A 16531-nucleotide genomic window follows, 5' to 3' on the forward strand; every position below is an offset into this window, starting at 1 on the left:
ACGTAAAAGTGTTTCTAGTGGAAAACAAAGTAAACAACAAATCCTCCTCCTCAAAATTTGAAAAAAAATAAAAATCTAAGCTTTATGCTTTTTATGTTCATATTGCTAAGTAGAATTTCCATTCACACATGTAAGGGGAGTTAAGGTAATAAAATCAGAGTTAAATAAAAACACTTGTTTATTTATGAACGATATAGTGGCAGAAAAAGGTGTGTGACCTACCAACCACTGCATGACGCAAGATCTCATAAACTTTTATCCTTTAGTGAAGCGTAATGATGATTAATGAATCAGATACTAAGAGCAATAAAACCATCCTCCATAATGCAACAAAATTATTTGTGTTTGTTATATTTGCCTCACTAAGTAGCATACCAGAATAACGTTAATTTGATAGAATCAGTGTTGCTAAAAATAGATGAAGAGGACAAGTACCAGGAACCAAAGGTGCTTCTTTTCATAATTAAGAAGCGGAAAATAAGGGGATAAAAATGAAGAAAAGGGACTTTATTTTTCAATGTTCTATGAATATGCAATGCCTCTAATTAAGCATTCAGAGTCTTTAATTAGCACGTAATTTAATCCTCCTCTAACGGTGCAAATTGCAATAATTAAAAATTCAAATGGGTTGCCTTTAACATTTTGAATGATTTTATCTTTTTAGGGTTTGAGTATGAACTATATACCCGTAACACTTGGTCTATCCATGGTTAGGGTTAAAATGATTCATGCCTGGGTGAAGGTGAGCAAGAACACTTATGACACATGCTATTCAAACCATGTAAAGAACACATTTTTAGATGTCATTGCCCCACCATTCACCATATACTAGTGCTTACTAGATAATTATAATTAAAGTTGCAAATTAATAAACATATTCATGCCCATCTTTATCCACTACTTAATTATTTATACCATGTCATATCCATATCATAGTAAGAGTGGATACACATCCAAATTCATCTCATACTTTTATCAATTCAAACCAAATAAAAATCAATTTAGATTGGTTTAGATTTTTTAAACCAATTTAATTTTATAGTATTTAAAAAAATCAGAATTTTAACATCAATTAATTTAAGGGTTAAATATATTTTTGGTCCCTTAAGTTTCAATGAATTTTGGAATTAATTTCTCTTCGAAACTTTATACTAATTTAGTGTTTCATATTTAGAAATGCGTGTATTTAGTCATTCTTACCATATTTTGTTAAGTTTATTTGACATTTTAAACGTATTTTATCATAATATTTGAGTTAACATTGAAGCGAAAATATGTCATATGGTATAAACAATTCAAATACTATCATGAAATGCACTTGAAACATCAGATGAACTTAACAAAATTTGGTTAAAAGGACTAAATTCACGCATTTTTAAAGATGAAAGATTAAATTGGTAAAAAATTTTAAAGAGGAGACTAATTCTAAATGTCACTAAAACTTGAGGGACAAAAACATATTTAACCCTTAATTTAAATATCTTCACTAGTATGAACTCAACCCACTCGTGTCCAACCTTGATTAGATGTGAATAAGTAAGTAATAAAGGTTAGCCAATTTTTTTTTTTTTTGTGCAGTAATAAATTTAAAAATTACTTTCACCATGGTTTAAGTGAGAAGTCAAAAAGTAAAGCCGAAATTATATGCACATGACACTCCAAATTTGACTAGTCCCACTATTTGTGATGAATATCCTCTTTTGAAATTATATTTTCCCTTTTCATTTTACTTTGAGACTAATTTAAATCTTGGAACATCTTTCGAGATGGAGTAATTGTTATCACATATAATCTTGTCATCCATGGAAGTAGCACTAGCAAAACTCTAGATTATTCAAAACCACATTCCCTATGTTCAAATATTATGAATTAATTGAGAATAGATAATTAAGAAAGCGAAATTAAGGTGTTGGTGATGGATTGTGGTAGCAAGTGGGAGGAAACTAGAATTGACAGTTAAAAAAAAAAGGAGGAAACATGCATCATGCAGATAAGGCAGGTCTTAATATTCCCGTAGTGCTTATCCTTGCTAACTCAAATAATTATGCACAATAATGTGATGTTAAATTATGATTCACAGTTGGAAATTCAAAGCCTGAATACGAGTTATACATTGAATAAAGAAAAAAAAGTTGAACATCTACCGCCCTTTTGCCCTTTTCGGCTCTGATACCACTTGTCAGGTTTTACAGGAGTTTCATTGGGGAGAACAACACCACTCTCAACCAAAAACCTTAAAGCATTAGGTTTATGGGTCTTTATTCTTATATAGTGCTCTACTTTCTCATTTCTGATCATTGTGGGACTTAGACTCACACTTAGATTCCTAAGAGTAGTCTTAATCTTCTCGTGAAAGTCAGATGAATCAAGTCAAAATTAAAATATACTATTTGAATTATTACGCTCTTAAGTAAAAAAGTTGTGTCCAGACTAACTGTTATAACTTTTGATCTAACAGTAAACGTTCAATTCTCGATGGACAAATTGTTATGGCAGAAATTGTTACCAGTGACATCAATTATCTTGTGACATATATCAAATAGATGAATCACAATCATATAGTGTGATTTCGGGTGGGTCATTCTCTTTAAAAACCCATAACTCACAATAGAACAGAAAAGAGCTTCCTTTGTTAGCTATTTTTCTTGACCCTACTCAATTTCTTTGCACAACGCCGACTTTGATCTTGCAACTGAATTCTTTTTCTGAATTATAATCACTCAAAATCTCTTTCTTACTTTAATTAACAATATATATAGTATATACTTTGACAAACTTGACCTAATGTTGAAGTCCTCCACACAAACTAAAATAACCAAATGATGGCTTGTGGAAGTGTCAACCTTCCTCCTGGCTTTTGCTTCTCTCCAACTGATGAAGAACTTCTCCTTCACTTTCTTTATCCCAAAACCTCTCTACCATGCCATCCCAACATCATTCCAGACCTTGACCTCTCTCTGCATCATCCATGGCAGCTAAATGGTATCTCTCTACTTCATTTCTACATATCTAATAACTTGTTCAATCATATGCATGCATGTATGGATGGATCCAACTACATGTCTTGTTACTATAAATTCAGATGCCTGAACAACATCATCAACATGTGTCTGAGTTGTGCTAAACTTTTGATATACAAGTTTCACTTGTTCTTTTTAGTCAAAAAAACAAAACTACATGACCCAAATGAAAACAAAAAATCATATATATTTGTTTAGTTTTATGTTTACTATACCTACATATTTGTTGTACATTTTATGTATGTTTAGGTAAAGCGTTGTCAAGTGGAAATCAACACTATTTCTTCACCAGAGTGAAGGAAAACAGATCCACAGAAAATGGGTATTGGAAGGAAATAGGAGTGACAGAAGCAATAGTATCTGCATCTGAAAAAGTGGGGTTTAAGAAGTACCTTGTGTTCAACCATGGTGAAGCTCCACAAGCCACTGCAACCAGTTGGTTCATGCAAGAGTATCATATTTGCTCATCCAGTTTTAGCACTGCATCTTGTGGAAGTACTCGAGGAAGAAGAAAATCTGTAAGTGGTTAATTATTAATCATAGGTTTAATTACTCGGATGATACTCACATAGTAAAACTGTGTTAATATGACATTCGCTTTTAAAAAAAATGTCAAATGTATCCCAACTTTAAAAAAAGTGCTTCGATTAGGTTTATATAATTTAAATTTATTAGTGTTTTGTTTGTTAGATGATTCTTCCTATAGACCCATCAAGATTAAAGAACCGTTCATTAATTGTGCTAATTAGTTTTCTGATATCGTTGAATACAGGATCAGTGTAGGAGTAAATGGGTTTTGTGCAAAGTCTATGAGAAGAAAAGTTGTGAACCCAAACAAGGTGTAAACTGTTACAACGATGAGAATGACAATGGAACTGAGCTTTCATGGCTAGATGAATTTTATATGTCACTAGATGATGACCTTGAAGAAGTTATGAGCCTTCCAAATTAGATTAAATTTTGAATAGCAAATGTTAGGATATTAATCTATATATCTGCATGCTAGAATTTTAATTATATACAATTATACATGTATTTTTAATGGCAGATTACGGATTCTGTAGTTAATTAATTAGGTAATGTCTTTTTTCTTGTCACTTTTCAAACGTCCTTATGCATCATAGAGAATATACTTTGCTTGTGAAATGCAGCTTATACAGAGTTTTCAATTTTTCTTTTATTCTTTCTTTTTTTGTTTTGAAACTTCTTTTATATAATGTTATTTTCATCTTTGTATTATACATACACATACGTACACATATATATATATATATATATATATATATATATATATATATATATATATATATATATATATATATATATACTTACAGTTTATACAGTTTACAGAGAATCAGAACTACGTGGGTCCCACCACTAGCCACTCTGTTATAAATAAGCGTTGTCTTGTCTCGTAACTATTTGAATGCATTTTTCATTGTTACATAAAGACAGAGATAAATGTTGCCAATTAAGAAATTGAAGTGGATAATCCAACTTTTTACAGTAATAAAAGAAAATGTAGTCAAATTATTAAAATTATAATAATTACTAAAGTAAAAATATTATTAACATTTATTTTAAAATAATAAAAATATTAATAAAAAACATAGACAACAACAAACTATGAAAGCAATAAAAGCTTTATTTATACTATTATATATACAAAGAGCATAGGCACTTTTTTTCCTATCATCTTTTAATTAGACAATTTTATGTTTAATAAATAAAAATATGATTTAATTGTTTATATAATAAACAAGTTTTTAAATAATTCTTTTACTGTAAAATAATTAAATAATTATCTTTCTAAAAATAATGATTACACAATTTTAATGTTAATTTTATACAATATTTTATTTATTTATTTATTTAATAAATAAATAACTTCAATATTCATAAAAATAATAAAATTCCTATTATTTATCTGGTAACATAACAATTATTCAATTTCTCACACATAAGCGAACCCAAAAGCGTGGGCGACGCACTGCATAATCGTCCGGCGCCGGAAAATCTCCCATTGTATGCCCTTCCATCTTCCCATTCTCTTTTCTAACTTTCATTATGTTTAATATATTTAATTAATGATGCTTTCCACCACTTGTTTTATTAACAATCTTGTTCTTCATCTCAACACAAAACTTGAACTGTTCTGATCTAGGAGTAAATTGAAGTTCCCTTATATAATTTTTCCGTTAGTTCTTAAACAATATTTTCACTTGTCGTTTGTTGTCTCATATGATTAGGTTGTCGATTTGTGTGTGCATTTGTATTTAGTGAAAATTTGGTGTGGTGAAGGGAAAGGCAATGTCTCACCATGCCGCAAGGTCTGCCACAAGGTTTGTGAACCTGACGCGTGCTCTCTCCACGGAGGCGCGTGCGCAGAAGGTGGAGCGTATTGCCAACGAGCTTCTCCAGCTTAACAGGTTTGACAGACACGACTTCACCGTCCTCTGGCGGCTCAAGATGGGTCTCCACCGCTATGGCGCTCCGGTGGCCGGTGTTTTGACACCGTCCATGGCGCCTGCCGGGTCTCCTGGGTTGGAGGCCAGTGCTGTGGCGGAGAAGACAGTGTTTGATATGAAGTTGGAAAAGTATGATGCTGCTGCCAAGATCAAGATCATTAAGGAAGTGAGGTCCTTCACTGAGTTGGGGTTAAAGGAAGCCAAGGACTTGGTGGAAAAGGTTCCCTGTGTATTAAAGAAGGGGCTCACCAAGGAGGAGGCTAATCCCATTATGGAGAAGCTCAAGGAGTTGGGGGCTTCTATCGTGTTGGAGTGATTACGAAGTTTTGTTTTAGTACTCCAGATTTTTGTGTTAGCTGTAGAACCATTGGAACCTGTTTACGAGTATAAATGATAACTTACATGTTTCAGTTTATTTTATGTGGCACTGTATCAGTTGAAGTTTGACAGTGGTAACCACTTTTAAAGGGCTAATGTTATGTTTGATCTTTGGAGAGGTGTGTGTGGTCTGTTATTGCTGGAATGGTTGCTGATTGGTGAATATGCGGACTTGGACACTGGGTGAATAAAGTGCTTTGGTACGAGAAAAATGGCCAAATTTCACTGAGGGATGGTTTTATATGATATTTGAAGAAAATATGCCATGGCCGTTCAGATTTGGCGACGCTTCTAGCTGAAATTCAGAAGTTTGAGCACTTTCTTATGTTGTAGAATTTGTTTATTTGATTAGGAAAAAAGAAAGCTTAAAGTATATTAATGATCTAAACATGAAACATGTTTTAAAATAACTGTTTAGAATCCCCATAGAGCACACAAACTTCAGTTCGCTTCAAATCAGAATTCCGAATATAAATGAGATCATTTCTAGTCTTATTGCTTTCCCGATTCCTATCCAAATTTTTCCTTAATTTCTTAACGACTCTGTTGTTGACATAATACTATTTTACGGCTAATTATGTGTTTTGCTGTTATCTGCTTTTCACATGCACTGACAAGACAAGGAAAAGGAAATTGGTTATGTTTGCACGTGTAGTGATATTCTTCTGTTGCAGATGGGTTTATGTAAATCTGAATTTTATAGTCAATTTGTTTTGTTAATCTCACTGGTTCAATCATTAATTTCCTATCCCTAGGGTTGATAAACAGGTTTTGTTTTGTCAAGGATGAACGTATTTTTGTTGTTAAATCCTTGCTAGCACATTATGCGGCTTTTGGCAGGTAGAAAAGGTAATGCTTTAACACTAGCATTGCAAGGTTTTTATACCATTTTCAGTGATCGACATATTTATGCATATGATATATTGTAGTCTTGTTTTTGATGTTTTCCACGCTAAGCTATACGTTTCAGGTTGCTGAACTATCACTTTTTCACATTGGGAGGAAAACAAATCTATTGGAGAGAAATGTGAATTCATCTTATAGACCTAATTTACAAGTCTGTGAGAGGAAAGGAAGGAGATAAGATGGAGGAGAAGTGAAGGAAATAAATGGGCTGCTGGACCCTTCGAAGCTCTTGGGTATATGCAAGTAGAGGGGAGGCAAATGGTAGCAGAATAAGTGATAAGGGAGGAGAGACAACAAAGATAACAGAATGAGCATTCGGTCTAGGTAAATTGGTGGAAGGTATTAAAAGAATCAGGCTGGAAAAGATCGGAAGGAGGTAAGGGATAACTGAGAGGAGAGGGAGGAGAACTAGCAATTGGTCATTGGTTTGGGTTGAGAATAGAGAAGTGGTCTATCTCAGAACTGTTAAATTTATCTGGTTCAATCATTTTACATTAAGCATTGCTTCATTCAATTGTTATTCAATTTCTTCATAGCTACTGATATTACCTTGTAAAGAAAATTTCTCTTTTTCAATCATTTTACTATGAGCATAGCTCCTTTCAACTGTTATTCAATTACTTCACAGGTACTAATATTACCTTGTAAAGAGGACTACTTCTCTGTACAGAGAAGTTATCAATACATATTCTCGTTTTCTTCTATTTTTTTTTATTCTGCCTTTTGTCAATTTAGTGTCGTCAAAGCTCCTCGAAGGAGGTAATGGTATCAGCTCGAATGGAAGCAGCGGAAAAGATTAGAAGATCTGGTTGCTATTATCAGTTGTTCTTCAGAGAAAGACTCAAGTACATCTAGGAACTTGCAGGTATTTGTGGTCACATCTTTGCTTCAAACATTTTTTGAATATTAGGATCACTAGTAGCATGGTGCTGGTGGTGTTCAGAAAATTATTTATAGTTGTTGTGGCTATATCTTGCTCTCAGAAAAAAAGTAAGTTTTATGTAATTGTTTGCGATACCTATATTGGGTGTGGGTGGGGGAGGAGGGTAGTTTCATCTTCTTTCCTCTTTTAACGTTATATCAGTGAAGATATTCTGACAATCCTCTTCAAGGCATATAGATTAGTATCTAAATGATGTCTTTGGCTTTGCATTAGTGCAATCATATTTTAATATCACCTTTTTCCCACTTTGATCTTCGTCAAGATCAAACTTGGTGGAGTCTACCCATTCTTTTTAAGTTGTTATAAACCTTTGACTTTTTTCTGTCTTCTCTGAGCAATGATTCCGGCCATGTTGTAGCTTGAGCCATGTGAACACATTGTGATATCTGCTCTTGCTGCAAGTACACTTAGTCCTTCCATATCCATATACTACTCCTTGTAATGCAGTTTTAGCAGATTGGAATTATTATTCGCATAAATATATTTTCTGATTGGTTTGCCTTGTTTAACAGGTAATACTTCAATAGCCTTCTACTTTAGCTGATTGGTTTCATATTCTGCTATACTTTATAGCCGGGACTCATGATTCACGACTTCATTGCCCGTGCTTGTGCAGTTGTAACGCTAATGTCTAGGTGATGCTTGTTTTCAAATTGTTTGTGAGAAAGTTTTATCAAATGGTAATATTTACAGATTGGGATTTTTTTAAATTTATGTGGTGACATGTATATACGGTGTAATTATTAAATTTATATATACCTTGTGTACCTTTTAGGACAAAATTTGAAGATGGTAAGTTTGAGAAGAGTCCACAAAAAAGGCTTCTAGAAGTACCTCTTCTGCTTCCTTGTGGATATGCTTCAACATTTGCAGTATCTATGGGGACTTGTAGAGGTGTGGTCTTTCTAAACCTTTGGAAAGTTGACTGTGATGATTTGTGATAAACACCCAAAAACCTTAATTCACTGGCAGCTTTTTTTTAACATGTTAATTTCCTTTTCTTTTCATCATGTTTTTAGCTCATTTTATATTCTTATTAAAATAAACTTAGAAAATAGTAACTTAATGTGCTTTTACATAATGGAATATCCCATTGTTTGTAATTTTTTTAATAAATTTCCTTGGCATAAGCTAAGCAGACACTACATAAAAGAAACAATAGAATATTGTTGATTAATTTCAATTAAACCAAACACTATGAAAAAAGAAAATATATAATTAAATATTGTTTATTAACTTCAATTAAACCAAAACTATAATAAAAGAGATATGAAAATAAATTTCATTAGCACTGGTTGCAATGTAATATTAAAAAAATTATAAAAATACATCGTTTGAATTCATATTAAATATAAATAATGATTTATACTTTAAGAGTATAGGGCTAATTATTAGTTTTGTATTGGACACGAGCATGAACCAGAATTAATAAGAGGTTGACTTTTTCAAGACTTCTTCTAACCAAACAAATACATTGCAACTCCTGAATATTTATGATTCAAACCCTGTCCTGCTAGTTTAAAACACAACAAATGACTATTATTTATGATAATTAATTTTGATAATATAGAGTGGTGTTATATTTACAATTTATTTAAATATACAACCATATTTCATTTAAATATATAACCATATGACAATCTGATTTAACATATCAATCATTTTCTTATATTATTATAATCCAGTTGTTAAATGGTTTTATTAGTTATTAAAGTATTAATTTTTATATTTTAAAGAAAAATAATCTTTTAACATCCAAATAACGATTTAATAACCTGTTTTCAAAGATAACGCGATAATTAGAAAAATAAATCTTTATAGAAAAATAGAAAGAAAAGTATAACATAGTGAAAATTAACTAGTTATATAAATTTTTTAGGAAATATCAATGTATCATTGCCCTGTTTCTCATAGCTGAAGAAGGAAAAAAGATGAAAACCTTGAATTAAAATAATGGATGCCTCGACTTGTAAACATGCATTTCGATTTAAGTATAGAAGCAAAACATTTTAAAAATTTCAGTGAGAATAACAAAATGAAATTAACGAACAGAATCATTTCTACTTATAACAGAAAAGTTATGGAAATAATTATGCAGTAAGTTCATCAAACATGTAGTTCTAGAATATGAAACTAGTTGACCCTACATCCTCTATACTATGGTTTTTTATTCCTTAATGAATTCTAAGCAGTATCATCTCCAACATCATGTTGATTTTGTTTCTTTTTCATTCTTCTGAGATTTCCTGTGGGAAAGAGAAAACATCTAAATCACATTGGTATGTTGGTTCATCAGATATTAACAGAAGGCAATGACTCCTACTAACTTAGGTCATGTGTATGGCATTTATAATAGGTAAACTTGTGTTCTCATAGCATGCAACCATGGAAAGTTAAATCCAAAGAGAGAGTTTTGGTTGCGTAGGTCCCTTATTACAAGATATCCTATGCCTTTTCTGTTGTTTACATTAATGTTGTAATCACACGAAGGCTACATCTCCTCTTACATGGTTACTATGTCATCTACATCTCAACCTTCTATCCAATCATAGCCATAATCCACATGCCATAAATAGCAATCTAAGTTTCCCTACCAAATCAGTTCCAACACACAATGGGTGCAGTGTTCTTGGTTTTGGCTTTAGCTAGTCTTACCAACCCTCTACCCACAATCATTGCCCAAACACCAACACCCTCCAAGTTTCAACCTTCAACATTGCCAAACACAACTCCATCTGCACCATCAGTGGCTAAACAACAAGAAGCATCTTCTCCAACTTCAACTAGCAAGCCAACACCAGCAACCACATCTTCACCCTCCAAATTGCCAAATGCAGCTTCCCCCTTTTCTGCTACAAAGCCTCCCATTGTCATAGCAACCCCTCTTCCCTCAAGGAAACCACCACCAGCAACAACCTCTCCCACTTCTAGTAAATCACCACTTCCCAAAGTTTCATCTCCAACTTCATCTGCACCGGTGAAATCACCACTTCCTAAGGTTTCATCTCCAAAATCATCTGTTCCTGTGAGATCACCAGTTCCAAAAGCTACATCTCCAACATCTGCTCCTGTGAAATTACCAGATCCCAAGCCTTTACCCCCAATCTCCTCTCCAGTGAAGCCACCAGTTCCCAAAACAACACCTCCAAAGATAGCTCCTTTGAAACCACCCGTTCCAAAAACAACACCCCCAAAAATAGCACCAGTGAAACCACCTGTTCCCAAGATTACACCAGCATCAAGTCCGAAACCCCCATCCCCCAAAATCCCACCACCACAACCACCCAAAAAAGCTCCTATTTCACCACCACAACCACCCAAAAAAGCCCCTATTTCACCACCACCACTGCCATTATTGCCTACTCCAAAAGTATCCCCAACACCGGCCGAAGCACCAACAGCGCCAGCACCAGCCAAAAAGGCACCAGCACCAGCACCTGCACACAAAAAGAAAGCGCCAAAACCATCACCTGTTCCTTCACCACTAAGTAAGACGCCAACACCTGCACCAACGCCTTCGATTGAAACACCAACCCCAGCACCAGCACGCGAAGATGACACCCCAGAACCTCCTCCCCACAGGCACGGGAGAAGAAGACACAAACACAAGACACATCACTCGCAATCTCTGGCTCCAGCACCAACCATTATTCGGAGGAGTCCACCAGCACCACTTGTTCAAGATATCACCACAACCCAGCCAGAAGAGACGCCTGCACCGGCACCAAATCCCAATGCGGTAAATATATTGTCTTTCAACGCTCAAATTTGATTCACAATTGTACACTTTTCTAACGTAATAGTTTTGTAATCATGTTTTTCATTTTTGTTTACAGAATGGCGCGCAAGCATACAATAGGCAAGGGAACACATGGCCCAGTGTTGGAGTCGCCATTGCCATTTTGTTATCTGTCATCACATGACACTTTCAAAGTTTCATATGAAGAACATGGATTGGTGGTGTGTTTGCAGAACATATAAAATCAGTTAAATGTGTGAAACTGAATAAAGAATTATTATACCCATATATTTTTTTTACATTTTGTTCTTTCTGTGTTTAATTGTATTCTTTGCTAACATGTATAAATACGCTCTTTATCTTTTCTTACTATCATCTTAGTCCTTTGATTCATAGATTATGAATAATATTTTCATAATTTCTTTTTGTATAATTATAACTATTTTTCAATAGAAATTTCTAATTACTTTTGACAATACTAAATTTCTAGCTGTAACCTTTTAATTAACAACTATAATCAAAATTTTGTGAAAAGACTTGAAACATTATATTTGTAAGCTGTATTCTAAATAAAATAAAAATGACCAAGGATGTGATATAAGAATATAGGACATACGTATTATGCATAAAATTTATTATATATATATATATATAAGTGAAATGAAGAAAAAAAAAACGATTTTAATAACATCAGTGATGTAAAAAAACATGTCAAATATCTAAAGTTTATTTATCTATTTTAATAAAGATGTTGGGTGATTTAATCTTATTTTTACTTGGTAGGAGTTATAAAAAATAATTTTAAAAATAGAAATAATGCACAATCCCACACATGTGGCTCAAGTGCTCAAGTGTCTAGCATCATTGATCTTAAAATAGTTACCCCAACATAAGCCATGAAAATTAAGTAGAGCTCCCTCTTGAATGGATAACCATCAAACATACGAACATAACTTCTCTCATTACATTCCTCTCATTTCTGTGTTTCATCCAAAAAGAAAATGAAGAAAAACACCTCTCTTTCATTTTTCATCTTTTGAATTCATCAATCACCCAAACCACACACTCGATTGTATTCGGTTTTTGCATGCAAATTAGGTGATGCATGCTTATATTCTGCTGAGTGAGTGTTGGTAAGACTCAGGCAATGAATGTTTGAGGAAGCAAAGAAGCTAGATCGGTATATATATATATACATTGGGATTGAGTAGAAGAGGGAGTGATGGCAAAGGAAACTGCATTGGCGTTTGATGTAAACGAAACGAAACCTATAATATGCTACGCAGCCACCATGATAACATCAGAAGGGGTTTGGAATAAGCAAAACCCCTTGAACTATTCTCTGCCTCTCTTTCTCTTGCAATTAGTGTTAGTTCTCGTTGTCACCCGTCTATTTGTGTACGTACTCAAGCCCATTCGCCAGCCACGAGTTATTTCTGAACTCATGGTTAGTCCCTTTAACATTTTCTACTATGAATCCGGTAAAAGTTTTACATCATATGTGCTTAATGTTAAGTTGTTAATTACATGCATGCATGTGTGTGTGTAGGGAGGCATAATATTGGGTCCTTCGGTGCTTGGGAAAAACCAAACATTTTCTGATGCAGTTTTTCCTCAAAGAGGTGAGATCTTGCTTGAAACAATGGCAAACGTTGGCATCGTATATTTTATGTTCTTGGTGGGAGTGGGGATGGATGCAGCATCGTTGAGACGCATAGGGAGAAAAGCAGTGACCATAGCAGTTCTAGGCATGATCCTACCTTTCGCAGTTGGAGCTGTGTTCTCTGCGTATTTGATAAAATTCAACGGAGTAGCAGAAAGAAGCACCGCTAACATCCTATTCATTGGTTCAATTCTTTCTGTGGCAGCGTTTCCAGTTCTTGTGAGAATCCTTGCAGAGCTGAAATTCATCAACTCTGAGTTGGGAAGGATTGCTCTTTCATCTGCACTGGTTAATGATCTGCTTTCATGTCTGCTCTTGGTTCTTTCTGTTAATTTGGCACAGCGTAATACGCCTTCTATCACTCTGTTGCCGACTTTCTTGGCAAGTATAGGGTTTATTGTTTTTAATATTTTTGTGGTGAGACCTTTGATGTTGTGGATGGTGAGGAAAACCCCGGAGGGTGAAACCTTCAGTGATTTCTATATGTGCATAATATTAGCAGGTGTGATGCTCTCAGGTTTGATCACAGATGCTATTGGAACACATGCAGTTTTTGGAGCCTTTGTATTTGGTTTGACAATCCCACATGGACCTCTAGGGCTCTCTCTTGTGGAAAGGCTAGAGGACTTTATAACGTTGCTTTTGCTCCCTCTATTTTTCGCCTCCACTGGCCTAAAAACTGATCTTGGACTGCTCGATAACTTCCAAGAATGGGCAACTTTGGTCACTCTTGTTATTTTGGCTTGCGTTGGCAAAATCATTGGCACTGTGATCGCTGCACTCTATTATCAAATATCAGTTCGTGATGGAGCAGTCCTTGGTTTGCTCCTCAACACAAAAGGCGTTGTTGAAATTATTGTCATTAACATTGGCAAGGATCAAAAGGTACACCCACTTCTTCTACTACTGCTACTATTCCTATAATGTTTCTGGGATTGCTGTTGAATTCACTACAGGTTTTGACCAGCGAATCCTTTGCAACCTTGATGCTTATAAGCGTGCTAATGACAGCAATCATTGTACCTGGGATGTCACTTATATACAAACCAGTAAGGGGAGTGATACCTTACAAAAGAAGAACCATTCAATTGTCACAAAAGGAATCAGAGTTCAGAGTCCTAGTTTGTATCCACACTCCTCGAAATGTGCCCACAATGATTAACCTCCTTGACGCCACTAACCCTTCAAAGAAGTCCCCAATATGCATTTACATGGTCCATTTGACCGAACTCAGTGGCCATGCATCTGCATTAATCCTCGTTCAGCATCATACCTCCAAGGATTCAGACCATCCAGCCTGTAACAAGACTCAAGCTCAATCTGAACACATAGTCAATGCCTTTCGAAACTACGAGCTTCAAGCTTCCAACGTCTCAGTGCAGCCCTCGACAGTAATCTCCCCTTACTCCACCATGCACGAGGACGTATGCAACCTGGCTCAGGAAAAGCGTGTGGCCTTCATCATCGTCCCTTTCCACAAACATCAAACGGTTGATGGTGAAATGGAGCCCACCAACATGTCACACCGCAGTGTGAACATCAATATACTAAGCCAAGCACCTTGCTCCGTTGGGATTCTAGTGGATAGAGGCTTTAATACCAGCACCCATCTGGGTCCAGATCAACAAAAGTCTCACAATGTGGCAGTGTTGTTCTTTGGAGGGCCTGATGATAGAGAAGCCCTGAGCTATGCATGGAGGATGTCAGAAAATCCAGGGGTAAACCTTACTCTGATGCGTTTTGTTTATGCGGAAGAAGTATTGCATCAACATAGTGATCACAGCCCTGACGAAAGTACGGTACTGACAGTGAACACGGATAAGGACAATCAGAAAAAACTTGATGACAGGCTTATAAGTTGGTTTAGGACAAGCCGTGAGAATGATGCCTCAGTTGTTTATATGGAGAAAATGGTGAACAATGGAGAGCAGACAGTAGCAGCAATAAGGTCAATGGATGATGTTCACGACCTTTTCATAATTGGGAGAGGCGAAGAAATGAAATCACCACTCATAGCAGGACTCACTGATTGGAGTGAATGTCCTGAGTTAGGGGCAATTGGGGACTTGTTGGCTTCATCAGATTTTGCAGCCACTGCTTCTGTGTTGATAGTGCAACAATATCTTGGGGAAGGAATGGAAGAAGATATTTTGGAAACAGACCAGGATGAGCAGACATTAACACCATGATGACGATCACAAATGAAGAATATGTGAATCATGATAGCCTCCTTCTATGCCATCATTCAATGGATGACATATTCCTCATTCATTGGCATCATTCAAATATATATATGTATATATATATGTATGTATTGATATCCAGTGAAGTCCTACAATAAGAGAAAAGCTTCCACAAACAATTTAAAATTCGCTCAGTGTAAAATTATAGAGTATAAATTTGAGATAGTTCAGAGGTAGATATCCTTTTAAATCATAGAATACACTTATTAATAATATACAAATGTTAAACAACTGAAAATAATAACATTTTTATCATTATATATTTTTTAATACACATAATTATTGTGTTGTATGAGACTGAAATGATATCATCTTCCCAAGGTTAATAGTGGCAACGTACACTAAGACTTTCTCAGTTTCCTAAAACAAGGTTAATAGTTAATCAAAGATTAGATGAACAAGTCACGTTAACACAACCCAAAAGCACCAAGGAGGGGTCCTAACCTATGTAACCTAAGTTCATTTTAGTAAAAGCACACAAAGGTCATTTTGGTAAAAGCAAAAAACAGAACTATAAATGGTACCGTTGACGAAGTAAACTTTATACATTTAGTATAGTATTTATTATTGTCTTACATATATATTTGAGATGTGAGTATAGTGTCTTTGTAAACATTTCAACACTTTGAATCTAGAGGTACTCGGAACCAACATCTCAACCTCCAAAGTAGATAGGTCTAATAGAACTTGAATTGAAGAGAAGTTAGGGATGAATAACCGTTACATGTGACCATATTTTTCGTGTTTTAGGTTAATAAATCATAAAATAATTTAAAACTTCTTTTATAAAGTTAACATCAATTTACTCACCTTAAATATTAAGAAAAGTATATGAGAAAGCTTATCAATTTCTAAGAAATTGGTATATTATTTTAGAGTATCGATAGATGTACATGATCAAAATTGCATACATCAACTTGACATTATTTATTTAGAAGGTTGGCCATAATTATAGGGATTTTAGAAGGTTTTTAAATTGTTATTAAGTGATAATTAATTTCTCATATTACCACAAGGTTGGTGATGATTATAACTAGGAATTTTAAAAGGTTGTTTAATTATTATATAATGATTAGATGTGTTTTTTTTTTTTATCAACAAAATATAAATATATATATTTATATTAGAGCACTTGGGGTATTCCAACCCATTACAAAATTATGTACTTGTT

At 34.5% G+C, this 16531-nt stretch overlaps 3 protein-coding genes and 1 pseudogene across 9 annotated transcripts; all 4 read left to right on the plus strand.

Annotated features, from left to right (window-relative positions):
• Window positions 1-2635: 2635 nt before the first annotated feature.
• LOC114179297 (NAC domain-containing protein 104-like) lies at window positions 2636-4189 on the plus strand. The gene is made up of 3 exons (XM_028065585.2): window positions 2636-2982; window positions 3270-3538; window positions 3793-4189. The coding sequence occupies exons 1-3, from the start codon at window positions 2820-2822 to the stop codon at window positions 3970-3972; spliced, it is 612 nt and encodes a 203-aa protein (XP_027921386.1). The 5' UTR covers window positions 2636-2819; the 3' UTR covers window positions 3973-4189.
• Window positions 4190-4932: 743 nt separating this feature from the next.
• On the plus strand, window positions 4933-5903 carry LOC114177806 (uncharacterized; annotated as a pseudogene). Of its 3 annotated transcripts, none has more exons than XR_014993865.1 (2): window positions 4933-5045; window positions 5322-5903. The product of XR_014993865.1 is annotated as an uncharacterized LOC114177806, transcript variant X3 (transcript). The 3 variants fall into 3 exon arrangements; XR_014993863.1 differs by having other exon boundaries at window positions 4957-5045; window positions 5270-5903; XR_014993864.1 differs by having other exon boundaries at window positions 4957-5045; window positions 5301-5903.
• A 337-nt stretch (window positions 5904-6240) lies between these two features.
• On the plus strand, window positions 6241-11823 carry LOC114177805 (uncharacterized). 4 transcript variants are annotated; one of them, XM_085671296.1, is made up of 5 exons: window positions 6241-7637; window positions 8332-8395; window positions 8491-8609; window positions 10072-11454; window positions 11552-11823. In XM_085671296.1, exons 4-5 carry the CDS (start codon window positions 10330-10332, stop codon window positions 11636-11638), a joined length of 1212 nt encoding a protein of 403 aa, XP_085527422.1. In that variant the 5' UTR covers window positions 6241-7637; window positions 8332-8395; window positions 8491-8609; window positions 10072-10329; the 3' UTR covers window positions 11639-11823. The 4 variants fall into 4 exon arrangements, with proteins under 4 accessions (XP_085527422.1, XP_085527420.1, XP_085527421.1 ...); XM_085671294.1 differs by having other exon boundaries at window positions 8228-8395; window positions 8491-11454; XM_085671295.1 differs by having other exon boundaries at window positions 8491-11454.
• A 633-nt stretch (window positions 11824-12456) lies between these two features.
• Window positions 12457-15565, plus strand: LOC114178473 (cation/H(+) antiporter 15-like). The gene is made up of 3 exons (XM_028064402.2): window positions 12457-12901; window positions 13004-14002; window positions 14074-15565. Exons 1-3 carry the CDS (start codon window positions 12677-12679, stop codon window positions 15304-15306), a joined length of 2457 nt encoding a protein of 818 aa, XP_027920203.1. The 5' UTR covers window positions 12457-12676; the 3' UTR covers window positions 15307-15565.
• The last annotated feature ends 966 nt before the right edge of the window (window positions 15566-16531 follow it).

This window comes from Vigna unguiculata, chromosome 3 (assembly GCF_037176805.1).
Source record: "Vigna unguiculata cultivar grain cowpea cultivar isolate G323 ecotype 2 chromosome 3, ASM3717680v1, whole genome shotgun sequence".
In the NCBI taxonomy this organism is placed as follows: Eukaryota; Viridiplantae; Streptophyta; class Magnoliopsida; order Fabales; family Fabaceae; genus Vigna; species Vigna unguiculata.

Coding starts and splice junctions, on each gene's coding strand:
- LOC114179297 (XM_028065585.2), top strand. CDS start 2,820: ATGATGGCTTGTGGAAGTGTCAACCTTCCTCCTGGCTTTTGCTTCTCT. Junction 2,983..3,269: donor TCATCCATGGCAGCTAAATG/GTATCTCTCTAC, acceptor ATGTATGTTTAG/GTAAAGCGTTGTCAAGTGGA. Junction 3,539..3,792: donor CTCGAGGAAGAAGAAAATCT/GTAAGTGGTTAA, acceptor CGTTGAATACAG/GATCAGTGTAGGAGTAAATG.
- LOC114177805 (XM_085671294.1), top strand. CDS start 10,330: ATGGGTGCAGTGTTCTTGGTTTTGGCTTTAGCTAGTCTTACCAACCCT. Junction 11,455..11,551: donor CGGCACCAAATCCCAATGCG/GTAAATATATTG, acceptor TTTTGTTTACAG/AATGGCGCGCAAGCATACAA.
- LOC114178473 (XM_028064402.2), top strand. CDS start 12,677: ATGGCAAAGGAAACTGCATTGGCGTTTGATGTAAACGAAACGAAACCT. Junction 12,902..13,003: donor GAGTTATTTCTGAACTCATG/GTTAGTCCCTTT, acceptor GTGTGTGTGTAG/GGAGGCATAATATTGGGTCC. Junction 14,003..14,073: donor ACATTGGCAAGGATCAAAAG/GTACACCCACTT, acceptor AATTCACTACAG/GTTTTGACCAGCGAATCCTT.